This window comes from Vidua macroura, chromosome 5 (genome assembly GCF_024509145.1).
Source record: "Vidua macroura isolate BioBank_ID:100142 chromosome 5, ASM2450914v1, whole genome shotgun sequence".
Taxonomy (NCBI): domain Eukaryota; kingdom Metazoa; phylum Chordata; class Aves; order Passeriformes; family Viduidae; genus Vidua; species Vidua macroura.
In genome coordinates this window covers 14,277,610-14,300,631 of record NC_071575.1, presented here as the reverse complement: position 1 = coordinate 14,300,631, position 23,022 = coordinate 14,277,610, and the positions used below count along the sequence as shown (strand labels likewise).

The following is a 23,022-nucleotide window of genomic DNA, read 5'->3' as shown; positions in this document are numbered from 1 at the left end:
GCACTTTTATGTTCCTTTCGTGTTGACACAGGCCACAGGTCAGATTTTATCTGCATAAAAGATAAGAAAGATCCGTATTACAGTAGCAGAGAAAATAGGTGAAATCATAATTTAAGCCAGAGGCAAAAATCTTGCTTAGTTTAGTGAAATCAGACTTTTCCTAGTGTGTTTAAGAATATATTAGTTCTTAGCAAAATAATTCTTGCCCTTAGGATAAAATGGCAGAAAATCTCCCACATACAGGAGGAAAAAGAGTCACTGTACTAGCATAAGCCTGTAAACACCACTGGAAGCATTATTGCTTGAACAATGTGGGTTTATTAGCTTGCATTATTCAACATCTGAAGATACACTTGGTTGTTTATCTTATGTGTATTAGTAGCAAAGGCAAAACTAATATATGTTAGATCCTATGGGGGAGAACCTTGGAGCTCTTTGCATACAAGCTGCAGCTTCTTGCTTGTTCTCCAGGAGGGCACATTAAAAGGCCTTTTTTGCTTGTTTTTGAAGTGCTGGGCCTTTCCTGTGTTATCATCTCAGACCTTCCAGGTGGTGGCACTGTCACCATAACCCTTGGCTCCCAGCTCTTCTCCCATCTCTCACTCCTGTTGCCTGGTTCCTCTCTTGTTGTGCAGAGGACAGAAGCTGAGACTCTTAACACACAGTTTTTTGGTCAGTGACTTCATACCAGTTCAGAAAGATCACAGGATGGTTTGGGTTGGAAGGGATCTTAAAAATCATCTGGTTCCATCCGACCTTCCTGCCATGAGCAGGGGCATCTTCTATTAGACCAGGTTTCTCAGAGCCTCATCCAGCCTGGGCTCTTCCAGGGATGAGGAGTCCACAACTTCTCTGGGCAGCCTGTTCCAGTGTCTCACCACCCTCATAAAGAATTTCTTCCTAGTATGTTATCTAAACTTGCCATCTCTAAGTCTAAGAAGGAATTAGGAAGATGTTATTTTCTAGGATTGCAATGGTCAGTAGCTGTTTTGGCTGTGATGCTGGCCCACTTTAGCTCGTGTGCTGTCCCAGCTGTGAGATTTACAGGGGTTTGTGACCATCTTTGGATTTCAGATGGTGCTTTTCATGCTGCTTGTATCTGTTAAAATGCTGTATGTTTTCTGCTCTGAGACATTTCCTGACTACTCAGTAGAAATATCTGATTAATTAGATATCATTAGGTTAAATATAGTTAAATACAGAAACACAGGTAATTGCTTCAAGGATGATGCTTGCATAAATAATTTTTTCCTGTTGTTTTTCTTTCTCCCTAGTTCAGCTGTTGAAATACAACCTGTTCTTTGTTTTGCCATGGAAAGACCCCATACAACAAGGAGACATAGCTAGAAATCAATCATGCACAAATGTTGCCCAATGAAAGTGTGAGAAAGTGAGGAAAATAAAATATTTTTTTCATTAACTTTTTGAAATCTAGTAAAGGGTCTTGAGTCTGGTAAAGTTCAAACTTGGCCATTTACCATAGAAATAGAATACTGGAAAAGGTACCTCTAGCAAGGAATTTCTGTCATTTCCCTTTGTACAGTATAAACCTGCTTCTCCTGAATAGATAGGATTTTGGAGATGTCCAGCAGTAATTTATGCCTAGTTTGTACCTTATTGCATGGAGTTTCTAATCCAGTTGGGTTTATCTGGTACATTGTATTTAAGAGGTATCTGTGTTTCATTTGTCAAGTCATAATGTTTTATGCACAAAAGCATGGTGAAAGTCATGCCAAAAGAAATATTCACATTTGGATTGAAATGATCCATCAATATGAAAGACTAAGATATATCAACATCATTTGTATTCACGCACATGCTAAATAATTGTGTTTTCAGAGTGGGTATATTATGGCTTCCTGATTCTGAAATAATTACAAGCCTCAGCTATAGCTGAATTATTAGTTGCAGCGATTTAGCTCTGCCAGAAATGTGAATATATAGACTGTTAACATGGTGTGGGGCAGCAGTGGTGAAGATAAATCTGTCACTGTGCTGATTATTCACCTTTCCAGACAGCAACATTCATCTTTTTGTCAGTATTTGCACCCATGCACCTCTGTAAAACTGGGAAACACTATTAAAATCAGATCCTTGTTTTCAGTATTTTTAAAATTGAAACCATTATATTATTTAGCTTTCTGATATCTTGTGTGCCACACCTGTGCTCATATACCCTGGTGTCCTAATGCTTTCAGTGCCAATTCAGTACTGTGCTTAGTAGGACTAAAATGTGCCAAAAGCAGTTTGTTTGATTATTCTGACTATTTTGCTAACTATTTGGTTTCTTTGGTTTTTCTCAAAATGGTTAAATGGTTAGTACTTACATCTTCTTTTTTTTTTTTTTTTTTTTGGTCTGAAAATTGTAGTGCAAGTAACTAAAATAGGAATTCAAATAAGCTTAAGTACTTCATTTGGAAACATTTGTGACTGACTCATTCATAGGTGATAATCTGAGCAACAAGTATTGTAGTCACCACCAAAAACTATGATAAAATTACCTTTTATTTTTTAAAGAACAAAAAAAGTATGTTTCCAAATAAAGATAAAAACAAGTGTAGAGAGGTTGTTTGGAAGACACTTCTCACCATACCTTAAAAAAATGAAGGCCATTGCTCCCTGTCTTAAGCAAGGAACAGCGAAGAAAGACAATATCCTTGCATTTTGTGTTCTCAGCTGCAGCATGGGGTCAGCAAACGCACTAACCTGCCAAAGAGCTAGCTTTGGCTACAGGGTTTTTGCTGCCCCAGACCAACCTGAACACTGGCATGTTCATTGCCTGGACTGTACCATTGAGCATGTCCTCTACAGCTTTTTACCTTCTGCAGACAATATCTAAGATAGTGTCTGATCACACAGGACAAGTCTTTTTTCTTATTTTTCTCTAACTAAGCAGAATTTATATTTTTAGTCTCTCTACCACTGAATTTATTAACATTTTTTCTGTAGATGTTCAGCTGTAGCTTTTACCCAGAATCAGTGAATTACATGGTAGTGATTGAATTTATCAGCGTATAATGCCAGGACAGCATGTTTCATAGCTTTTTTTTTTTCCTTTCACTTTTCTGTAATGAAGGATAAGAGGAACATCTGTAAGTGGCAATAGCACTGAAGCTGTAGCCATATGCTGTTTGGGGGTTTTAATGGGTAGGTTACCATCAAGTTAATTTTCAAGTTAGCCTTCTGCAATTCTGATTCAGTAAACTGCTTAACTGATGCTGTAGACTGGGGCAATGTGTTCCCTAATGTCTGACTGCAAATCTGAGTGCCAGATTCTCCACACCACCAGCAGTGTCTACAGTAGGCAAAGTCATAAATGGCTTTCAAAATTTCAGTGTTTGTCTATGTAACTATTTATTTATTGATTTTGAACCACTGAGTGCAGACATGGATTTCTAATGACAGTACTGTGACATTTGTATCATTAGCATGATGTTAATGTGCAGTACAAGAAGCTGTAATAATAGTCACAAATTACAGATCTTTTCAAGGATAAAACGTGGTGTGTACCCAACATAAAAGACACCAACTATATGAAGCCCAAGTTCTAGCCTGCACTTGCTTTTCTGAGATGAATTGAAGGTGCTGATGGGTAACAGCAATATCTGGAGAGTGTCATGGTACCTGTGCAGCTTTGAGGGCAGGCAAGAGAGAAGGAGTGCCATGAGCATGAGTAGCAGCACAAGGCACCCTGCTGGGGTTAGCTGTTTGTGGGCTCGTGTGCTATGGGTTTCAGTTATGCTCAGGACAGACCTTAGGCATCTTATATTTTGGGCTGCTGAAACATGGAATTTCTGGAAAATACCCTTGGAGGTGCAGCTGGGATTTGAAGCAGCATGCCAGGTGTTTATGTGGCATTCAGTGGATTGCACAATGCCTTTTGCAATTTTCTTCTTGAGTAGGAACACAGCTAAAGTGTCAGAAGTAGCTACTTCATTTGGTCATTGCACTGTGATACACTGGATTTCCCACTGCAGTGGATAAAGACCAGCTAGGATTACAGAAACTTTGCAAATAACTGTGCAAAGTAATAAACAATTCTTAATTTGAAGTCTATAACAATTTTTCTTCTGCTTCATTATTACTTGGGATATTGGCCCACTGAAAATTAAATAAGGTCTTTCTTTGACACACATAGTTTGTTTTAGATGAGGCAATGCTAACTGAACAGAAAAACTTAAGTTCTTTTTATGGTCTATTATCTGTGGTGGCATTTTTATTCCACAAAATGGGGAAATGAAAAATCACTCAAAATTCTAGTTGCCACTAGATTAACTCTTTATCAAGAATATTATTTTCTGGGGGAGTCTAATTTATACAGTCCTACTACTTTGCTGACTAGCAGTAGTTCAAAATAAAGAACATTTTGGCAGAAATTTAATCATTACATTTGGTTGTGAATGCCCATTGCTCAGAGAAAATTGTCCCTGTAATGATGCTACCATTTGAACTGGTATTTTAATTATGGCTCTTCTGCTTATCCGGGTAAATCTAGGGACCATTTGTTGTGCACCTGAATCCACTGACTAAAATATTGGAAAAATAAACTCTGGGTAAAATGTAAGAGTTATTTGAAATAATGAAATAGTTCCAAGTGCCAAACTAACATGTGAAATCAAAGCAAAAGTGAGTCAGCCTGTTGTGACTCTGGGAGCAGCAGGTGAGGTGGGGACTCTGTGACCTACTTTGCTGCTCTGATCTATTGGTATTAGTCATCCCAGTAGCCAAACCCCAAAATTCCACATCTGTTGGTATTGTTACCCAGGTGATATTAAGAGAAAGTCCATTTCAAGCACATTTGCGATTTCTCATGCTGTGATTCACTATACCTGACTAGACTTGTTGTTCTATAAGGTTAGCATGTTGTTGTCCTCAATATATTTCATCCTGTTTTTTTAGTTATTTTTGTTCTGCAGCTTCAAATAGTCCAAGCCTTCAAGAAAACTTTTATGGTAGTGGAATTCAGTAGTCATGTAAGGAAAAATCTAGCAAAGACTAAGCCTCTATGTCTTTTATTTAATTTTTGATCCTAAATTATCTGAGCTACCTTGTACCAAAAGCCTTCTTTCTTGGCAGACTTAGAGTTCAGCCTTGTGAAGGAACCACAGCAAAGGTTAAGAAAAATAAGCATCCAACACACATAAAAGGAATTTTATAACAGTAGTGGTGGGTGGAAATGAGGTTTAAAAACCTTACTGTGAACCAAAGATCAGACACCAGTTTCTGTTGTCAGGATTCAAACTCAGTTATAGAACTATGACCTCAGCTGCCCTTAATTACCTTGTTGAGGTAATAAAAAAGGGAGAGTCTTAAAAACACTGCCTTTGCTCTCATTGGTGGGCAAGGATTTACTGGGTTATTTAGAAGTTGAGGCTGATGTCTTTGTGCGTATGTGCATGCTTCAGACCTGTGCTATTGTGTTTATGGGATTTTTAATATGATGACTTAAAAAGGTCATGAGTCAGTTTAAAATCTTGGCTGAATGACACAGATTACTCACCCAGGAACCTGAGTGACCTCCAACCCATGTGAATTGTGCTGCACAATGTAGATAAATGGTTCACAGGCCAGCAGTAATGTTCTCAAAACTCATTGCACCTTCTCAGTTTGACAGCATGGGCTGATCATACAGAGGGTTCATAGGGGACATCAAAACATCTTTCAGCAAGTTATAGACTTGTGTTTGCAGTGCTACCACATTCCAACTTGCTGTCCTGCAGCTCTCAGAGAGATGGTTTTTCCTGGGCTGTGGTGGGGACTGGGCCCAGGACAAGTGCACTAGGAGGTGTTGCCTCAAGCTTTCTCCATGACAAGCATTTGTCTTCTGCCATGCCCCAGGTCATCTAAGGAAAGGATCAGGAGATTATGTTACAGCTGTTGGCACAGTCCCCTGGCAGAGCTAACCAGCCTGTGACACAGCCACTCAGCACCTCCCCATCTGATACATCCTCCAGGTCTGGCGCTGTCCAGCCAATGGAGGCTGCAGCCATGAGCGCCGGTGTGCGCCCTGCGCAGCCCCACTGCCGCTCCCAGAGCTGCTCGCTCTGCAGGGCAGCCAGAAGTCACCCTTGGTGCTGCTGCACGCTCCACGCTGCGCGTGCCATGGGCTGCTGCCATGTCTCATGGGCTCCTCTCAGCAGCCCAGGGAGCTCAAAACAGTGATTGTGTACTTTGCCTTTTGCTCTGAGGAATGCAAGCATAGAGCCACTGCTTGAGTTTTCCTTCTCTCTTCTCTTGCTCTTCCCATACTGCTGCTGCCTCCTCTGTGCTATTCCATATCACTTTCTCCTCCCCATACTTCCAGATGATTGTACAAGACGTGGGTTAAAAATAGTCTTCCAGAGGAGAAACATGTGGAACATCTTCCAACAATGGCAACTAATGTAAACAAAACCGATAGAATGGTTTTCTGGTTCACGGTTTTGCTAATGTCTTTAGCTTTAAAGGGATTTAAGATTTTTGTGAGGTAAATGACCTGTTGCAGGCTACACAGACATTTCAAGTTAAATAAAATATTTAAGGCATGATACAGTCTTCATGCATACTCCTGTTGCTTGGGATTGGAAATGTTACTGAAGATTTCCTTTCCTGTTGCTATGCATTTTATTTTCATTGTTGGGAAGCATAGATGAAGGTGAAGGTAGCAGCTATTTCAGGAGGCTGCCTGTGAAGCAGAAAAGTGTTTTAGATACCTTTTTCCATTCCTGTTCCCCTGTGCACAAAAGCAGACGCCAAGTACCACATGCTCCCCTATTTTGTCTGTCAGGTGCTTACGTAGGATTCATCTCTGCTTTTGTATAAAGGCTTCCAAGGAAGTCTCAGATGCCGAGCTGAGCTGGTTCCTCTGTCACCATCCCTGTGTCCATTTTGTCAAAATGCACCTGGAGAAGCATCGCCAAATTGTATGTGCCCAAGTAGCTTTCTATGACAGTCCCTGGGGTCCTGTAATGTGAAAATGTTTGAAAAACATAGCAGCAGTAAGGTGGAGCTACCTGTGGTGCACCTTTTTTTCCCCTGAGATGAACTGGTGTAAAGCAGTTCTTACTGGGCATATATCCAGAGTAGCTGGTGTTAGAAAATAAGTCTACAGGCAGATTTAAACAGATGAAAACTGCTTAAAAATTTATCATATCTTATCAGTGGAGGCAGCAGTGTCTCTGAGCAGAGTTTTCACCCACCCCATGACTGGACAAAGCAGGATGTGCACCTGCAGGTCAGTTCCCTGAGTACATGGTAAGTGAGATCTGCCACCCCAGCCCCCTCATCTTCTGCTCTTGCTGGCAGAAAGATAAGATGTGTAACTCCAGAGCAAATGAAGCCATGTCAAACTGAAAGTTTGCTGTCACTTGCCTGGGATAAAAAAGCACAGAGTATTTTTTCCCAGCACTATAGCCAAAATATGCACTATACTGGTTTTCATTTTTTAGGCTTCCAGTGATTGATATACATTGAGAAATAAATTTTCACAAATATAAGCCGATTGTTTACATTGTCTTTTCATCTCAGAGCAAATTTAAAATATGGCACCTTTACATTACAGCATGCCAACAGCTGGGGTGGATTATTTCAGGCGAGCTTTTGTGTGTCTTGCAGTATCACCTACACAGCAGATTGCTTAGCTTTGTTCCCATGTTTAGCATCAGTTATAACTTTCTCAAAGCCCACATGCTTTTAAGTTCCCTTTAAAACTGGCTGCTGCCACAAACTAACCCCATTTCTGTTAATCTTACAATATTTAAACAACATAGCATGGCCAAAACCAATCTGGGCTGACAAGAATTTCCACCAGTACACAGCTGAGGCATCAGCCTTCAGCAGAAGAGTCCAGTTAACAACACCTATCTTTCTTGCAATTTATTTCAAATTCAGCTGTCTCAGGCATCCATCCGCTGTCTTCCGTCTTTTAGAGAAATTGACAGAAATTAGATTAGTTATAAATTGTCTGGGGAGTGAAATTCATTCTCTTCTGATAGTGCAAAAACACATGACAATATACTTGGTGGTGGTATAGAGGCCAGCACACTGCTCAAAAGTTTCTGCTCTGAGGAGGGTATGATTGCAGATATGCTTAGCAGTATCACTTAGCTGCTTTTGTTTAGGTTATACTAAAGCCCAACTGCTTAAAAGAATTTATATATATAATTAAAAATATCCTTCAGGCTTTATTTGAAAGATCCATGTATGTTTCAAATCTTTCAAGTAAATCACAAAATCCAAGAGTGTAGAAAGATTGAGGTTGAATGTTAATTGTTGAATGTTGTTGCTGCAGGAGGTAGGCATTTCAAACTCCCTGTTTATCATATTAGTACTGGGACCATGTCTGAAAGTTAATTCTGATGGGTTTTTTTGTGTTGTTTTGCTAGTCTCTGATACTGATACCCTGATACTCTCCAGATGTCTCTTGAGGAAAGACAGATTAAAAATGACGTGAAAAGACCAAGTAGATTTTCCTGGAAAAGTTAAGTTTTAACAAATGGTGCTTGTACTATAGCCCTGAGTGATGGATAATTTAGTAAAATATCAGTGTGCCTTTGAAATAACCTTATGGAAGAGCCATTGGCCATAAATTAAGTCAATGACCTGTATGCGCGCATTCCTAAATTCTTGAAAATAGTTTCTGTGTTCTACCCATGTGTCACATGATCTGAGAAGGTCATCAGATTCTTCAATGTATAAGTGTCTGAATAGAGGGTGTCAAGAGGGTGAAGCCAGACTCTTTTTGGTGTGCCAAACAATAGGTCAAGAGGCAATGGACAAGAAACTGATGCACAGGAAATCCCACCTGAAAATGAGGAAGAACTTCTTCACTGTGCATGTGACTGAGCACTGGAACAGGCTGCCCAGAGAGGCTGTGGAGTCTCCTTCCATGGAGATATTCAGAAGCCATTTCAACACAATCATGAGTAATGTGCTCTAGCAAACCCTGGTTGAACAGGGAGGATGGACTGGATGACTTCCAGTGGTCCCATCCAATCTTACCCATTCTGTAATTCAATACTTGCATAAATACATTGGTGTCTTTGCAAATCTACGTGAAATTTGAAGTCCAAAAAAATTAGTCCTGAGTATACATTGCAACAGGTGTCTCACCGATGCAGTAAGTTCTGCCTTAGCTGCTTCAGAGGCTGATGCTGACCAGTCCTGACAGCATGATCTAAAAGGTCTAACTAAATTGTGATGTGTCAGGGGTGGAAATCCCCATTTGTCAAAGCAGCAACACTATATGCTCATCAAACCCTAGATGATCAAAATCAGTTTAATTACTGTTGTTAAATTTGAATAAGGAAGATAACATACATACAGAAACCTAGAGACATATTTCTGAAATTTCTTACAGCGAACAGACTGTCGTCATGGATATAAACCTTAGGAAGATTTTCTGCACTTACTCAATTAAATCCTACTAAATGGAATTAGGGAAAGCCAGCTAGAACAAATTATGTATTTCTTCCCTCCTCCTGAGACACTGTTCTGATAGAAGTGCTCCTGCTAGCTTGCAGCCCAGTTAAACATATCATCTGCTCAGTCTTAAAACTGCAAGACTTCATATTTCTGATTCAATAACTGATGCTATTGCATATTCTTGATTTTGTATGTAGCTATCCATATATGTATTGGTGTGTTTATGTGCACACATATAATTTATGTATATAAATTCTAGCTTGATACACACAAGTGTAACTGAGAGCTCCATATCTAATATTCAGAAGTATCCAAGTGCCACAGAACTTGTAGTGAAAAGCATTTCAAATTTACTAGTGGATGAAACCAGGATTTTAATGCACATCTGCAGCAGGACAGTAGTAAACTAGAGACACCAATGTTGTGACTGCTTTGAATGGTTCTGCAGAGCAAATGAAGCACTTGCTCATTCCAATTACCACTGTTTTTTCTTTGCTTTAATGCCTGCCCGCAATTTATAGAATTAAAACCCTTTTGCCATACCAGAAGTCATTTGAAAGGGTCCTTAGTTGTTGAAAATTGATAATGTTCACAAGAATCTGAAGATTTATCACAGCTCCATGACATTTTAAAAATCTTTTGCAATAATTGATTACTAAAAATCAGCTCAAAAACCTCTCTAATCAACCTGTAACAAGCAGAACAAGTCCACTTACTTTTTTCTTTTTGGGGTAGAAATATACCAAGATTGGTATTTCTCAAAGGAACTTCTCGCTTTCTTCCCACTGCCCTGTTTTACTGTCCATCCAACAGAGTACCCAGCCAACAACTGCCCAGCCTTTTGGAAGACTGAAGTCAGGGCTGCATGATGTAGGTATTCCCCCTGCCCAGCGTGCAGTGCCACATGTAAACTGCTTGCTATACCTATGAAATACTGTAAGCACTGGGGAGGTATAAATTAATAATGTGTGTTTATACATATGCATGTCTGCAGAATATCTAATGAACAAAGAGAAGGGAGCTTGAGCAGTATATTTTAAACCTCAAAGTTTTCTGTCTAGTGTTATTCTTTCTGATTTTGCAGTACAATATGAGAATGTTGATGATAGGCAAGAAGGGATTTGTTTGCTGAAGTGTCACTCAACTGCTGAGGAATATTGGGAAACTAGAGGAGTGTGAAATGCTCATGTGCATGTATTTGCTGACACAATGTTTGTATGCATGCAGGTCTAGAAGTTACAAAATGAAACAAAATCACAGAATGTTCTGAGTTGGAAGGGATCCATTGCGGCGTGGGTTTTTGCTCTCCCCGGCTGCACGCGGCTCTTGGGAGCCCGGCTGTGGCGTAGCTTCCACGTGCTGCCGGGGTTTGCTGCCGCGGGTTCCCGGACACGGCTCCGTGTCTCGGGCGCGTGGGCTGGCCAGCCTCTGTTACCGTGCGCTAGGGACCCGGCAAAGAGGTAAGGAATTTGTCTATTTACTCCGTGCTTGGCAGGAACGGTTTATTGGTCACGCGGCGCGGTTCGATGGAAAGACGCGACCGCTCCCGGCACTCGCATGGGAGAAAATGGCGCCTGGGTGCCGGCGGGATAGGGTTTTATGGAGGGGTGGGGCGAGAGGATCCACGGCCTGCCGGCCAATAGGGGCGGCTGCCGTGGTGGTGACGCCAGCAACAGCGACCAACCAGAGAACCCCGCAGGGGCGGGCACCGAGCCGCGGGCTGAGCGGGATCGTGTGGCTTGGGGTGGCCAGCACGGGGTTTCCCGGGGCCGGACGGCAGGGTGGTTACAGGAGCGGCAGAGGGGTAAGAGCCGGCAGCAGGCAACATGGGGGCAGAAACCGCGGGGGGGAACAACACGGGGGAAACGCGGGATTACAGAACTTGACTTATTTTAACATAAATTAAAAACCCTAATCTAAACCCAAACTCCAGGATGCAACAATCCACAAGGCTTATCTCATCCAGCTCTCAAGTGGATGGCCCATATGGGGATGGCACCTGTGACCTTGTCATTATTACACCACAGTCTGACAACAGGGTCAGGAGGGTTACGTCAAGAAGTTTTGGGGGAATCAAGTAAAATAAAGGTTTGTCATAATGCAAACAAGCTACAGCAAGTTCAGCTCTGTGCATGCAAAGAGGATGTAAAAAGCTATCTGTAAATACAGAACACACCTTGTAGGGAGAAAACCTGATGATGTGGGATCAGTTAATCTCTTCTGGTTTTAAATTGCTGTATATTTTGATAAATGGCTGAAGATGTCATGCTGAGTGTTACTGAACATTTGTTTGTTTTTATTCTCATCTTAAGATGATTATTCACTTCAAGCTATTTAAATGCTTAGGGACATTGTTTAACTTTTTAATGTTTATTTGCTGCTGTCCCATTCACTACAGAGGAATACAAGAATTCCCTGCTGATTTAGTTGAACTTATCTACTTCTTTTCTCCATAAATGAAGCTGAGTTGTGTATACATGCACCCTCATTTCAAACTATTGGACGCTTTAGAAAAATAAATACATTATCATTTTGGAGATTGACCATATGAAGTTCAGATAACTAAAGGAAATTTAGCAGCAGCAAACTTACCAGTACCAAAGGGGAAAGCTTGTCGAGATTTAGTGAAACATCTCCTGGAGATTGCTCATTCTTGGAGAAGATAAGCCGATTTCTGCTGGTTCAGCTATTTAGTTATATAGAAAGTTTTTTTCTCTTTTCTTGAAAACCAGATGATTGTTTATGTATGATGCTTTATCTCCACAGATGTTCTAATGCCACATTTGCATTTTTGGACCTTCAAGCAGTTCTGCTAGTTTTCATCTTTCCCTCATCTTAGTTTCAGCAGCTGGTATTATGATATTCAGATATAACTGCTGATCTCAGCTCTACCAGAAAATTCACACTGAAGCTTCCTGCTAGGTTTTTGCTTAGATGAAGCTGTTCGTTATTTTTCCAAAGCCTAACTGATTCAAGCTGTTATTGAAGTTCTTTTAGGAAAAAAAAAAAAAAAAGAGGAAAATGGTTCAGTATAAAGGTTTAATAGTTCCTTTTGGGGTGTCCATGATATCACAAATTTTCATAAGTAATAGGTGACTTAAGATTTGACTCGATGTCTTTTACATTAAGAGTCTTTGGATACACATGTACCCTATGTGCTATGACACAATTAAATCTTTGTCAGCTAAGAATGCAATGCATAATTAGCTTTTTTTACTTCTGACGTCTGCTATGTTCTGCCTTCTGCCCCCAAGCATGATTCCCTCCCCACTTTCCTGAGTTAACACCACAGCTTGAGTAGATGTGCCAGTAGAAGATGAGGGAGCTAATAAAACTTAGACATATGTATTTTTGCAATGTAATAATTTATTTTGTTTTGACAGAAATAGCTCTCACCTGCACCAGATCTCAGAGGAGCTCACTATTGTTGAAACTAAATTACAAGCCAGTTTTAAAGGATAAGATTCTAGACTAAACATAGGCATTAAAGGTACATCTTTCTGCCCTGATAATGCATACACATGTAGCATTACATGCTACCAGCCATCAGTTCTACATACTAACTGGAGCTGTGTCATCCAAGCAGTCAGTGGTTTTTGTTGCAGCTTAAGTACATGAATACTCCTCTGCCCAAGTTACTGCCTGTGGACAGCTTGCATGGGTTGCTTCCATACTGATATCACCAACCAGCCATTTATTTTTATGGCCCTGAGGTCTTGGATCCCTTCCCATGCCCATAAATTCAAGGACACTGATGTCAGCTAGTGGCTGTGCTGGGGAGGCCCCACCTGGAACTGGGATCATCCTTCATCTAGGAAAGGGGCGTGTGGAGAGCACCCTTTTGCACCTGCTGGCTGCTGCTGGCTGTGCACTCTGCAGGGCTACAGGCGTGTGACCAGCACGGCTTTGCTCACCAGCTAAGGCAGAACCTTAGCCTTTCAGCATAAGCAAATCCTCAAGCCGTGCCTAGAGGTTCAGTGTAATGAAACAGAACTGCTGAAAAATGGTAGGTTATTTTTGTGGAAACTTGCAGTAGAAATGAAAAATAATTTTTACTAATATTTTCCTGTTAGTTTTCAAACTGGGTAAGGTTTATGATCTGATATCTGAAAGGATAGAAAATGTGAGAAAATATACTGTTTAGGAAAAAAGACAACCTTTCATTGTAAGAAATGTCAGATTTTGGTGAGAGTAAATGAAGAATACACTCTGTTGTTTTGTAGTTGTATCAGACCTCTGTGATTGAAATGCTGAAAATCATTGGAATTGGTAAGGGTCAGACTGAAGGGTTTGTCTTAATTTATGTAATAGGACTTCTTCTTGGCTGTGTTACTTTGTTGTAACTTTTGTGTGCCTGTGCCCTAGAAATCTTAATTACCATTGATATATGCCTTGTTGCTTTTATGGTCTTTATACTGCTATTAGTTTATACATTGCACCAATACTTTCTTCTGAGACTCCTAATTTACAAGTGTTTCAAAACCTATGTGAAATAATCTATATTAGCACAATGAACAAGCTGGAATATTACATTTCTCCCCTTACAATACTTAAAGTTGTTGATAAGGTTGCGAGATATACACACACAAACACAAATAAATTTAAGGGAACCTTGTAAAAGACCACTGGTAGGCCTATAACTCTAACAGTTTTTTCTTTTCTTTTGGTATTTTTTTGTCTATGAGATTTTTGTTGATAACATCATGCCTGGGCTTGAAAATTCTGATATCCGTAAAATTGTGAGCCTGAGGTGGTTACAAAACAGGAGTGGGGAGCTACTTGTAGCTCAAGCAGAGGCAACTACTTTACTACTTTGTAAACCTCCATATCAGACCAACCCAAACCCGGCTACCAAAACTGATTTTGGTTGTTTGTTTTTTTTTTTTTTTAAGGTGAGAAGAGGGGCAGCTTCATTTAGCAGTGACACTTGAGGCCAGCTGATGATGAGTATATTGATGGGCACTGAAAGGGAAGAGGGTTTCAGTTTATTCCAGCCCCAGAGCAGCCTGTCTGCTGCAGGGTGTCTTCTCCTGTTCTGCCAGGTGTCTGTGACATTGAGGTTCTCTTTGCTTTTGTTGGCTTAGGATTGATTTATGTATAAATGCTTCATAGACATAGCTGTATTGGTAAAGAAAAATCCTGCCCTTCATACATATAATTCTAGTAAGAAAAGATTGGTTACAGTTATGCTGGGGATAAAGGCATTAATTTTGTTCCAGAAAATTGCATTGCTATATAGCAGATTAGGAATTTTTATTGAGAGATGTTGTGTCTTTGCTGTTCAGTTCTCTAGTGATCTCATGCTGTAACGTTTTCCAGTAGTGGAAGTTCAGGCAGAACTCCCCCTAAGATACTAGGACTCTACTGTGTTGATACAGCTTCCAAAAATATTACAGAATAAGCTGCTGCTTATATATTCTTGCTAAACTCAGGTCCCAAGGATAAGAAAATGGTACTGTGTGATATCTCATAAAATTCATTGATTGTGTAAGAATAAAGTAGAAGACTTCAATTTGTCAAAGACTGCCCCCCAAATTTTGTAATGAATAATGCCTTACTAAATCATGTTTTTAAAGCCCCAAAGAATCATTATGAATATTGTTTAAAAAACACATTTATTTGTTTAAAATTATATAGTAATAACCCAGAAGTAGCTTCTTGACATATTACTATATTTAGATATGTAAAGGGAGTGTGTTGCTGGATACTTATTAAAAATGGTTGATACCAATGGACCTAGCATAATAGAAATATCTATGCTCTGGGGTTTTTTGTTTGCAATTTCTTGCCTTTAAAATATTTGTTGTTAGAATCAGGCACTTGGAAAATTTTCACAGTTAGATGAATTGCAGGTGATCATCTTTTACATTTGTGAGAGAATTTGAACTTCATGTCCCTGTAACTTGCATCTCGGTAGATAGAAAGTCACTGTAATAAAACTCAAAGGGCTATGTTGCAACAACTCTTACCAGGATAAGGTGTAGGATTACATGTATAATCATTAATTTTTCTGTCCTCGCATAACCCATCTGTGTTTTCTGGTTGACTGGCAAGCGAGTCCTAATTCTTTATTTGACACTGTCAATTCATATGGAAATAATTGATGTCACACATTTAGTATGACATAACTTATACAGAGCCATCACCATGCAATGCACCTAATAGATGAATAAAATTTGACAGGTTCCTATCCAGCACTGTCTGCTATCTCTGTGTGCAGCCCTCAGCACAAACTGAGCTGGGATTCTGTGCAGCTATGGCCATAGAGCAGTAGAGTGAAAGCTGCATGTATTAACTTACAGAGCCTTGAGGAGCTCAGATGTCAGCTACCCAGCTACATGCCACCTCAGGGGGACTGCAGGCACTGCTGCAGAATGGGTTAGGGTGGCACATTCCAAGAGCAATTCTTGTGCTCCTGGGCTCTGTCTACTGTGCTTGTTTTAATTTGGGATAAAATATGGCCCTGATATAACCACCAGAATATGAAGTAATAGGAGATTCAGGCTGGGTGTCTTCTGGCAACAGCCTGAATAGTTTGGATGCAAGTTCTTATTTGTGTTTTGGAAGGGGGTATACCTTTATGTGCCAGCAGGCTGCAGCTGTTTGTCCTGCATGCCTTGTGACAACGTCGAAGTGGCTGATTTGGGACTAAGGGACTGCGTACATTCATTCTCAAGCAGCCACAAATCACATACTATGAGGCAGAAGAAAATTTGTAAGCTGATTAGTAGCAACCATTCACGTTGCTAGAGGGAGAATTCTCTACTTGTCTCTGCAACATGGACTATCTTTAATGTAAATAGCTGGGCTCCAGGCAAGTTCTTGGATATACAGAACAGTTGGCATTTCAGTCTGCTACAAAGGTGGCTCTTATTCACAGCATTTGAAATGCAAAATACTGCCACCATCCAGTAGGTACTGTTTGCACTATCGCTGTCACTCAACAGCAGCAGTGAGAAATTATGTAGCTGAATTTTCCTAGGTTGTATGAGAATGAGGAAAGGCCTTGAAATTACCTCTCATCACACAGCAAGGGACACACAATAGTATGCAAGGGAAGGGAAAAAGAAGGAGAACTCCTGTTTCCCTGAACTGGAATTTTTCACTCGCTTCTCTATACTTCACTCCCTATAAGTGCATCTCACTAATATATGAAAGTCTTTGTTTTGCAGTTTTTTACTGTGTAGAAAATGCATACTCACAAAGTGTCCAGAGGTATTCTATTGTGAAAGCACATAAAACATTTCTTAATCAGGAGAGGATAGGGGGAGAGGGGTTAATTTAAAATTTTAGTTTGATATCTGAAAGTTTATCAGCATCTTCTGAATGCTTGTCACAGCTTGGCAATACAATCTGCAAGTCTTAGTGTGATGCCATGGTAGCTTATGCTAGGTACAAACAAGCAGAGTATCTCCTTTGCTGTGGGTGTGAAAGGCTTATGCTTTGGCAGAAGAGCTGAGAACTGTGACAGTGCACTCAGGGCTAACTGTAAGACCAATGCCACTCAGCACTATCCCACTTGACCTCAGACTTGGAAATGACTAACAGTCTCTTTTCACGTAGACCCTTTCCCTGGAGGCTGGTTGATGAAAGTTTTTGGAAAAAGATTTGGCGGACAAGTTAAAAAGTCTCTCAAAAAAAGCCCCAGTATCCTGTTTAGAGTACAGATGTTACCATTGTGGGACAAGGGACCTTCGTCTTCTTCCTGTTTGTACCTTTGCCAACATACCTTTGACATCAGATATTTAATTACTCCCCATGAACATCAGAACACAACATTCAATAATAGCACTTTTAATTCTGAAGGAGTTCAAGGTTCTCCACATGAGAAAGATGTGCCATGCTTCTCCCTTTGCAGATAGGGTAGTAGAAGTCCAAAGAATTAAAGTAAATTGCCAAGACCCAGATTCATGATAAAACTGGAAAGAGAATTGGGGCCAGAACTTGAGCCAGCCTCCAAATGAAAGAGTTTCCATGTTTTCCACCTCTATAAAGGTTTGTTTGGGTTTTTTTTTTGTTACTTCCCAGTGTGTGTGCATGACACCATCTAGGTGATTGTATTGTGTGGGAGCTGGGTTTTGTTGTTTGGGTTTGGCAATCCCAAAAGTGTACTGGCACTTCTACTCCCTCCATGGCCTATGCATAAGTCAGTATGGAAAATTTATGGCTTGTAGGTGGGAGTGCTGTGTCTGCTGTGCAAGCATTACACATAGTCATGGGGCAAAAAATGGATGACAAAGATGCAGTCTCTGAAGAAAAGAGTGAGACAGGAGTCATATTGAGAAAGCTCAGGCTCCAGCTGACAGGCCTCCTTTGGAGAGTGCCTCTGCTGCACCTCCACAGATTTGGTTTTCCTAAATCATGGCAATACAGACAACTGCAATATTGATGTCTGACCCTCTGAAAACCAAATATAGTAGTGAATACTGGTGTGCAGTGATCATAAGTTTTTACTAGATCTTCTGTTCCTAATAGGCATCACTCTTTAAAAGGTCACTTTAATAAGGTAGGCAAAATAATGTAAATACCAAGAGTTAAGCATTGTGGATTATGCCAGCATGCTGAAGTGAGGGAAAGCACTGGAAAAGAATGGGCACTGACAGCTGGGCACTCAGTGAGGGATTTTGAAGCATTTGAACTTTAAAACTGGCAGAATGGATGGCCAGAATGATTTAACATTTTATCATTAATTTAAGCCATAGAAATTAATGTTTAAAATACTTTTTGAGAAGAACAAAGGATAAGAGAATGGATCTATGGACTACCATTTCTATCTAAGTCACTGTGAGTCCAGCCTCATGCTCCTGCTGCTGTCTGGAAGAATTTGCTCTAGTGGAGTTAAGGCTCAGAAGAGAGCAGGTGCAGTGTGTGGGAAGAACATTTATTTAAACTCTGTGGGCTTTTGAAAATAAGAGTGAGAAAAGTACCCCATGAAGCTCTCAGTAGTACTGTGGTGTGCAGTATTCTGCCACGTTCAGGGTGTCACGTCTCTGTTTTGGAGTGAGACTGGAGAGCTGTACAAACCAGCTGTGTGTGCAAGAGGCGGTTAGGTGGTCTTTGTTCAGCCAAGCCAAATGTAATGCATTCTGCAAATGTGCCATAAAAAAAGAACATGCTCCTGCTCCAGCTCAGGAAGGACCTAGTGGCCCATGTGTGAGAAGGAAAGATAAAGGGGGAAAAGAGCAGCCTTTGGTCAGAGAATTGCATTGCACCACAGTTTGACATAAATTCTGAAGACACAGACTATTTAAGTCCAACATATGAAAAGAACCACTTCTTTAGATGTGGCACTTGCAGATACTGTCAAAATTACAATGGCTCCTAATTCAGCTTGTGTGGAAGGACTCTCCTGACCTGTGAGACCAATGCCTCTACCCAAGCAGCTGTTTCTCCCCCACTATAACTTGCTGCTGCGTGAAGCAGTGGTTCCTAATTGACTTGGCCTGCTGTCCTGTGGTCACAGCTCCTCCAGGAGCCGCCCAGTGCTGGGGCTTTCACTGCTGGCACAGGAGCCAGGAGCTGTTGTTTCTGGTATGCACTGAGAGCAGTGCCCAAGCAACAGATCCAAAGGCTTGGAAGCCTGTTGGAAGGTGTGACTAATGCAACACTGGGGTCTTATGAGACCAGCTAAATTATGCTCTCTTCTTAGAGGCTACATCAGGACAGAGCTTTCTTTGTAAATGTAGTAGTATGTATGTTGATACTACCTCTAATTATATATTGCATATTCCTTCCTCTTCTTATATTGAAGAGAAGTTTCGCCATTTTGTGGCTAGTCTGCTGGTACTATTTAAATAAGGCTGATATGTAAATAAAACTCTTAATATTTTGAATAAAGTATGATTTACAATAAGCCTTCTATTACTAAAACATCAGGCAGTTGCAGTGTTTTATGTGTCCCTATTCCAACTGCTTACCCTTTCTATGCTTTGATCAACTACCTCTGGCAAGTCTTTAAAAAAACCCTGAAAGTTTCTGAGGAAATAAGAGTGTTTCATCCTAGGTCCTGAAAACCACACATTCTTGTTTGGGAATGTGCAATTATTACTTCAGTGAAAACCCCAAGCCCCACAAAATTTGCCTATTTAACTTTTTACTCACCTTTACCTCCAGAGTTCCTCACCCTCTGGCACATGAATTAATGTTCATGTCTGAGCTGAAGGACTGAAAAAAGAGTTCCTATTTCTGGTTTTTTTCCCAGCAGCCTTTTAACTTCAGAAAACTCATTCGGCTTCATAAGAACTATAGGAAGGGTGGCAAGTCACCATCCATGTGCAGTATCTTGTGTTAGTTTGGTACTTTGAATACTGCATTAGGAAAATGGAGCTTCCTTTCGTAAACCCACTCATTGCTTACTTTGGGATAATTTTGTTAAAACTGATGTTAGAGTTGAAGAAGAAACACCTGCCAAGAAGGTGAGGTTTTGTATTTCTTTTTATTTTAGAATTCCAGGTCTTTAATTTATGAAGACCTCATTACTTGAAAACACTATCGAGGTCCTCATGTCAGATAATTAATCCCTGACAGTACTGCTATGTTGGAACATATGATTCCAATTAAAAAAACAAATGGTGACAGAGAAGTATTTTTTAAATCTACCAGGTCCTCCTAGGGTACTTAACTATGTTTATATACACGCGTGCCTCGGGACTGTTGCTGTCTCCAGCTAGAGAAAAAAAGCAGTGTGACCTGTGCATGAGCATGAGAACAGCTGTACCTAAAAGGCGAAGTCCTGCTATTCCTGCAAGGGAGTTGGCCTGAAGGAATTCCAGATTTACTTGTATAATAATTAGAGATCATAACTCAACAAGTCTGTTTCAGAAAGGAAAAGAAATACATTTCCTCCACCACTTACTGATTATAAAATAGTATTTTAGTTGCACTTTTCAGTGGGTTAAAATGTGTTAAAGTGTCACTTAAATGCATTCCTCAGCATAGAAAGTGTGAAGATAAATGTGCAGATCAGTCAGAAACTCCACTCAACTCTTAGGAATTTAAGTGCATTGGCATACTCATGCCCTGGAAAACAAGTTTTCCTGGAGCATTCAGAAGTATGGTTTGAAGCTCCCCCGTGCCAGGATATTTAAGGATTTATCTCACATAGGTAATGTGCAGAAAATGGGGCTGAATTGGTTGCTGTGTTCCACTGACCACTTTGGAAAAATGCAAGCCCTGATTATTTAGTTGGTTTGACAGAATGTTGATACCATTTTATTGTGAAAATGTCTGGGCATCAAGGGCTTTTAAGCAGCAGTGCTCAGTTGTGTCCAGGGCACCTTAGGCTACCAAAGTCAAAACCTTACAAGTGAGTCTGCCCAAAACTGACAACACGATACTTCTGGTTTCTTCCTTTCTTTCCTCTTTGGACTTCTGAACCTTTAGGATATGCTGTGCTTTTGTTTCACTGTAGCAACAGGGTTTAGATTTGTTTTAAGGGAAGTCGAGATTGCTTGATGGTAACTCCCTCCAAGACCTGTATCGGACCCAAACCAGCGGCGGTCAACAGGAGGAACTGTCATCCCTCTGTCATCCCTCCCTGGTCGTGTCCCAGCTCCTGCTGTCCCCTCATACACGACGGCCTTGAAAATTAAACAAACGAAGGGACTTCTGGCCCAGTCCCTCTGGCTAAGCTCTCTCCCCCTTCATCCCCTCTGAGGCGTCCTTCCTTTTTCGAAGGAAGGGGACACCCCAGCTGCGGCCCCCTCGGGACCCGTGCGGCGGGACGCGGAGCGCCGAGGGGCGGATCCGGGTGTGTGCGGGCTGGGGAGCAGCGGGGCGGCCGCGGTGCGGGCGGGGCCGTGCGGGCGGGCGTGCCCGGCGCTCCCGCGCGGCGGCGGCGGCGCCGATCCCGATCCCGATCCCGCTCGGTCCCGCGGCCGCGGCTTGGGCGGCCCTGGGCGGCACCGCGGCCGGCGTGGGGCAGCGGGCAGGAGCAGCAGCAACAGCAGCACAAACGCACGCACAAGCATGCCGGGCAGCGACACGGCGCTCGCCGTGGACAGGACGTACTCGGACCCGGAGCGGCACCGGCGCCGCAAGACGAGGGTAAGGCGGGTGAGAGCAGGCGGCCCGGGGAGGCGGCGGCGCTGGGGCTGCCTGGGGGATTTGGGTGCCGAGCTCCGACAGGCAGCCGCCAACCTGCAGCACTTTCCCCGTGAGGTCTCCACGTTTGCTAAGCTGACGATCTAAAGAGAAGGTTTTTTTTCCTGTGTGATTCTTTCATCTTCATACTCTGAACATTTTTTGGTATAGGAAAATGAAGTGAAACTGGATATTGACTTCATAGAAACCAATATTCGAGGTATCCCCGCAATCGAAACTAGAGGGATACAAGTGTAATAGAGAACTTACTCACCAGAGTCAACTGCGCCGATGATTTAATGCCGTGACTCTGTCTTTATCACAGTGGTGAATACTAGGGTTTGGTTCTGTTTCTCAAGGTTTGTTTAATAAACTCTGGAGCAGGTGATTGTATCTGGCAGCAGAGAATTATTATGGTTCCTTTTATGAAGTTAAAAGAGGGCTGTGGCAGGAATGGAACTTGATAGAAAAAGTGCACCTGTGTGTTCTAGGGATAAAGTAAGAATATACTATATGTCCATGATGTATGGCTTTATGGAATAGTTTTTCTTAGTCTCCTGCCAAGTTCATCTTTCTTTATTTTTGTGTTTTGTTCATATGATATACATAAACATGTATAGGCAAAGCTTGTGATCCTTTCATGTGTTTAGTGGCTTTTATGGTAAGGGTTCTGTTGATAAAGGCACTTTGCTTTTTTGTTTAAAATTCTTACCTAAATGTTCAGCTCAAAGACGTGTAAAAAGTGGCCCTTTCTTCCCATGCACTGCAGGAAAGGAAAAACGAGCTGACTTGGGATATTGGCAGAAATTCTGTTTTCTTTTCTGTGCTGAGATCTTGGGTCTGACAACAAATTAACTTTATGGTTTGAAGTGTAAGGATCAACTACTTGTGAGGCAAGATCTTTTCGGGGGAGGGGGGTGACTGGGGTAAACGTTTTGGGGTTTGGGGGTTTTATTTTCCAATACTGCGCATTTGCAGTATTCTCCATCCCTCCTGCCCATTAATTCACAGTGATGAAAAGGAGATGGTGTGATTCAGATTGCTTCAGAATAATGAAATATTTTAAAAATAGGTAACCCTATACACTGTAGCATTACTACTAGAATCTACAATCTTCTTCACACTGTAAGGTGGTCACACATGCTAGTCATATTGGAGTTAACAGTGTTATGCATTTCCTTTGTTCTTCTCTGTTGAAAGTTGAACTGATTAGTTTCTCCTTCATTGATTGTGCTGTAAGAATAATGACTATCTACCTAAGTGTGGCCATGGGGAAAAGTTGCATATCTTCATAATTTTTGGCATATTTAAAGGTTAAACTCTACTCCCTACTCTAGTTGATTTGCTTAAAAGTATAAAGCATCATGGCTAATGCTGTGTTGTTTATTGAACTTGTATATTGACTTTTTTTTTAAAAAAACTCATGTTTAAGGCAATTTTATAAAAGCATTGGTCTTCTGTCTGATTTTGGATTTCTTTTAATCAGAATTAGTGGCATCTTCCCTTCCTGCAACCATGAGGACTGGAAATACAACTGTA

General features: G+C 41.1%; 1 protein-coding gene across 3 annotated transcripts in view; it reads left to right on the top strand.

Moving 5' to 3' along the window:
• Positions 1-23,022, top strand: part of TMCC3 (transmembrane and coiled-coil domain family 3) — a 134,145-nt gene that overhangs the window by 67,019 nt on the left and 44,104 nt on the right. The window contains exon 1 of one of the 3 annotated variants that reach the window (XM_053978065.1): positions 21,350-21,447. The exons of the other annotated variants lie outside the window; for them this stretch is intronic. Coding sequence (XP_053834040.1) covers positions 21,370-21,447 — 78 coding nt within the window. The 5' untranslated portion in view covers positions 21,350-21,369. Of the gene's footprint in view, positions 1-21,349; positions 21,448-23,022 lie in introns of those variants that run through there. 3 annotated transcript variants of the gene reach the window in all.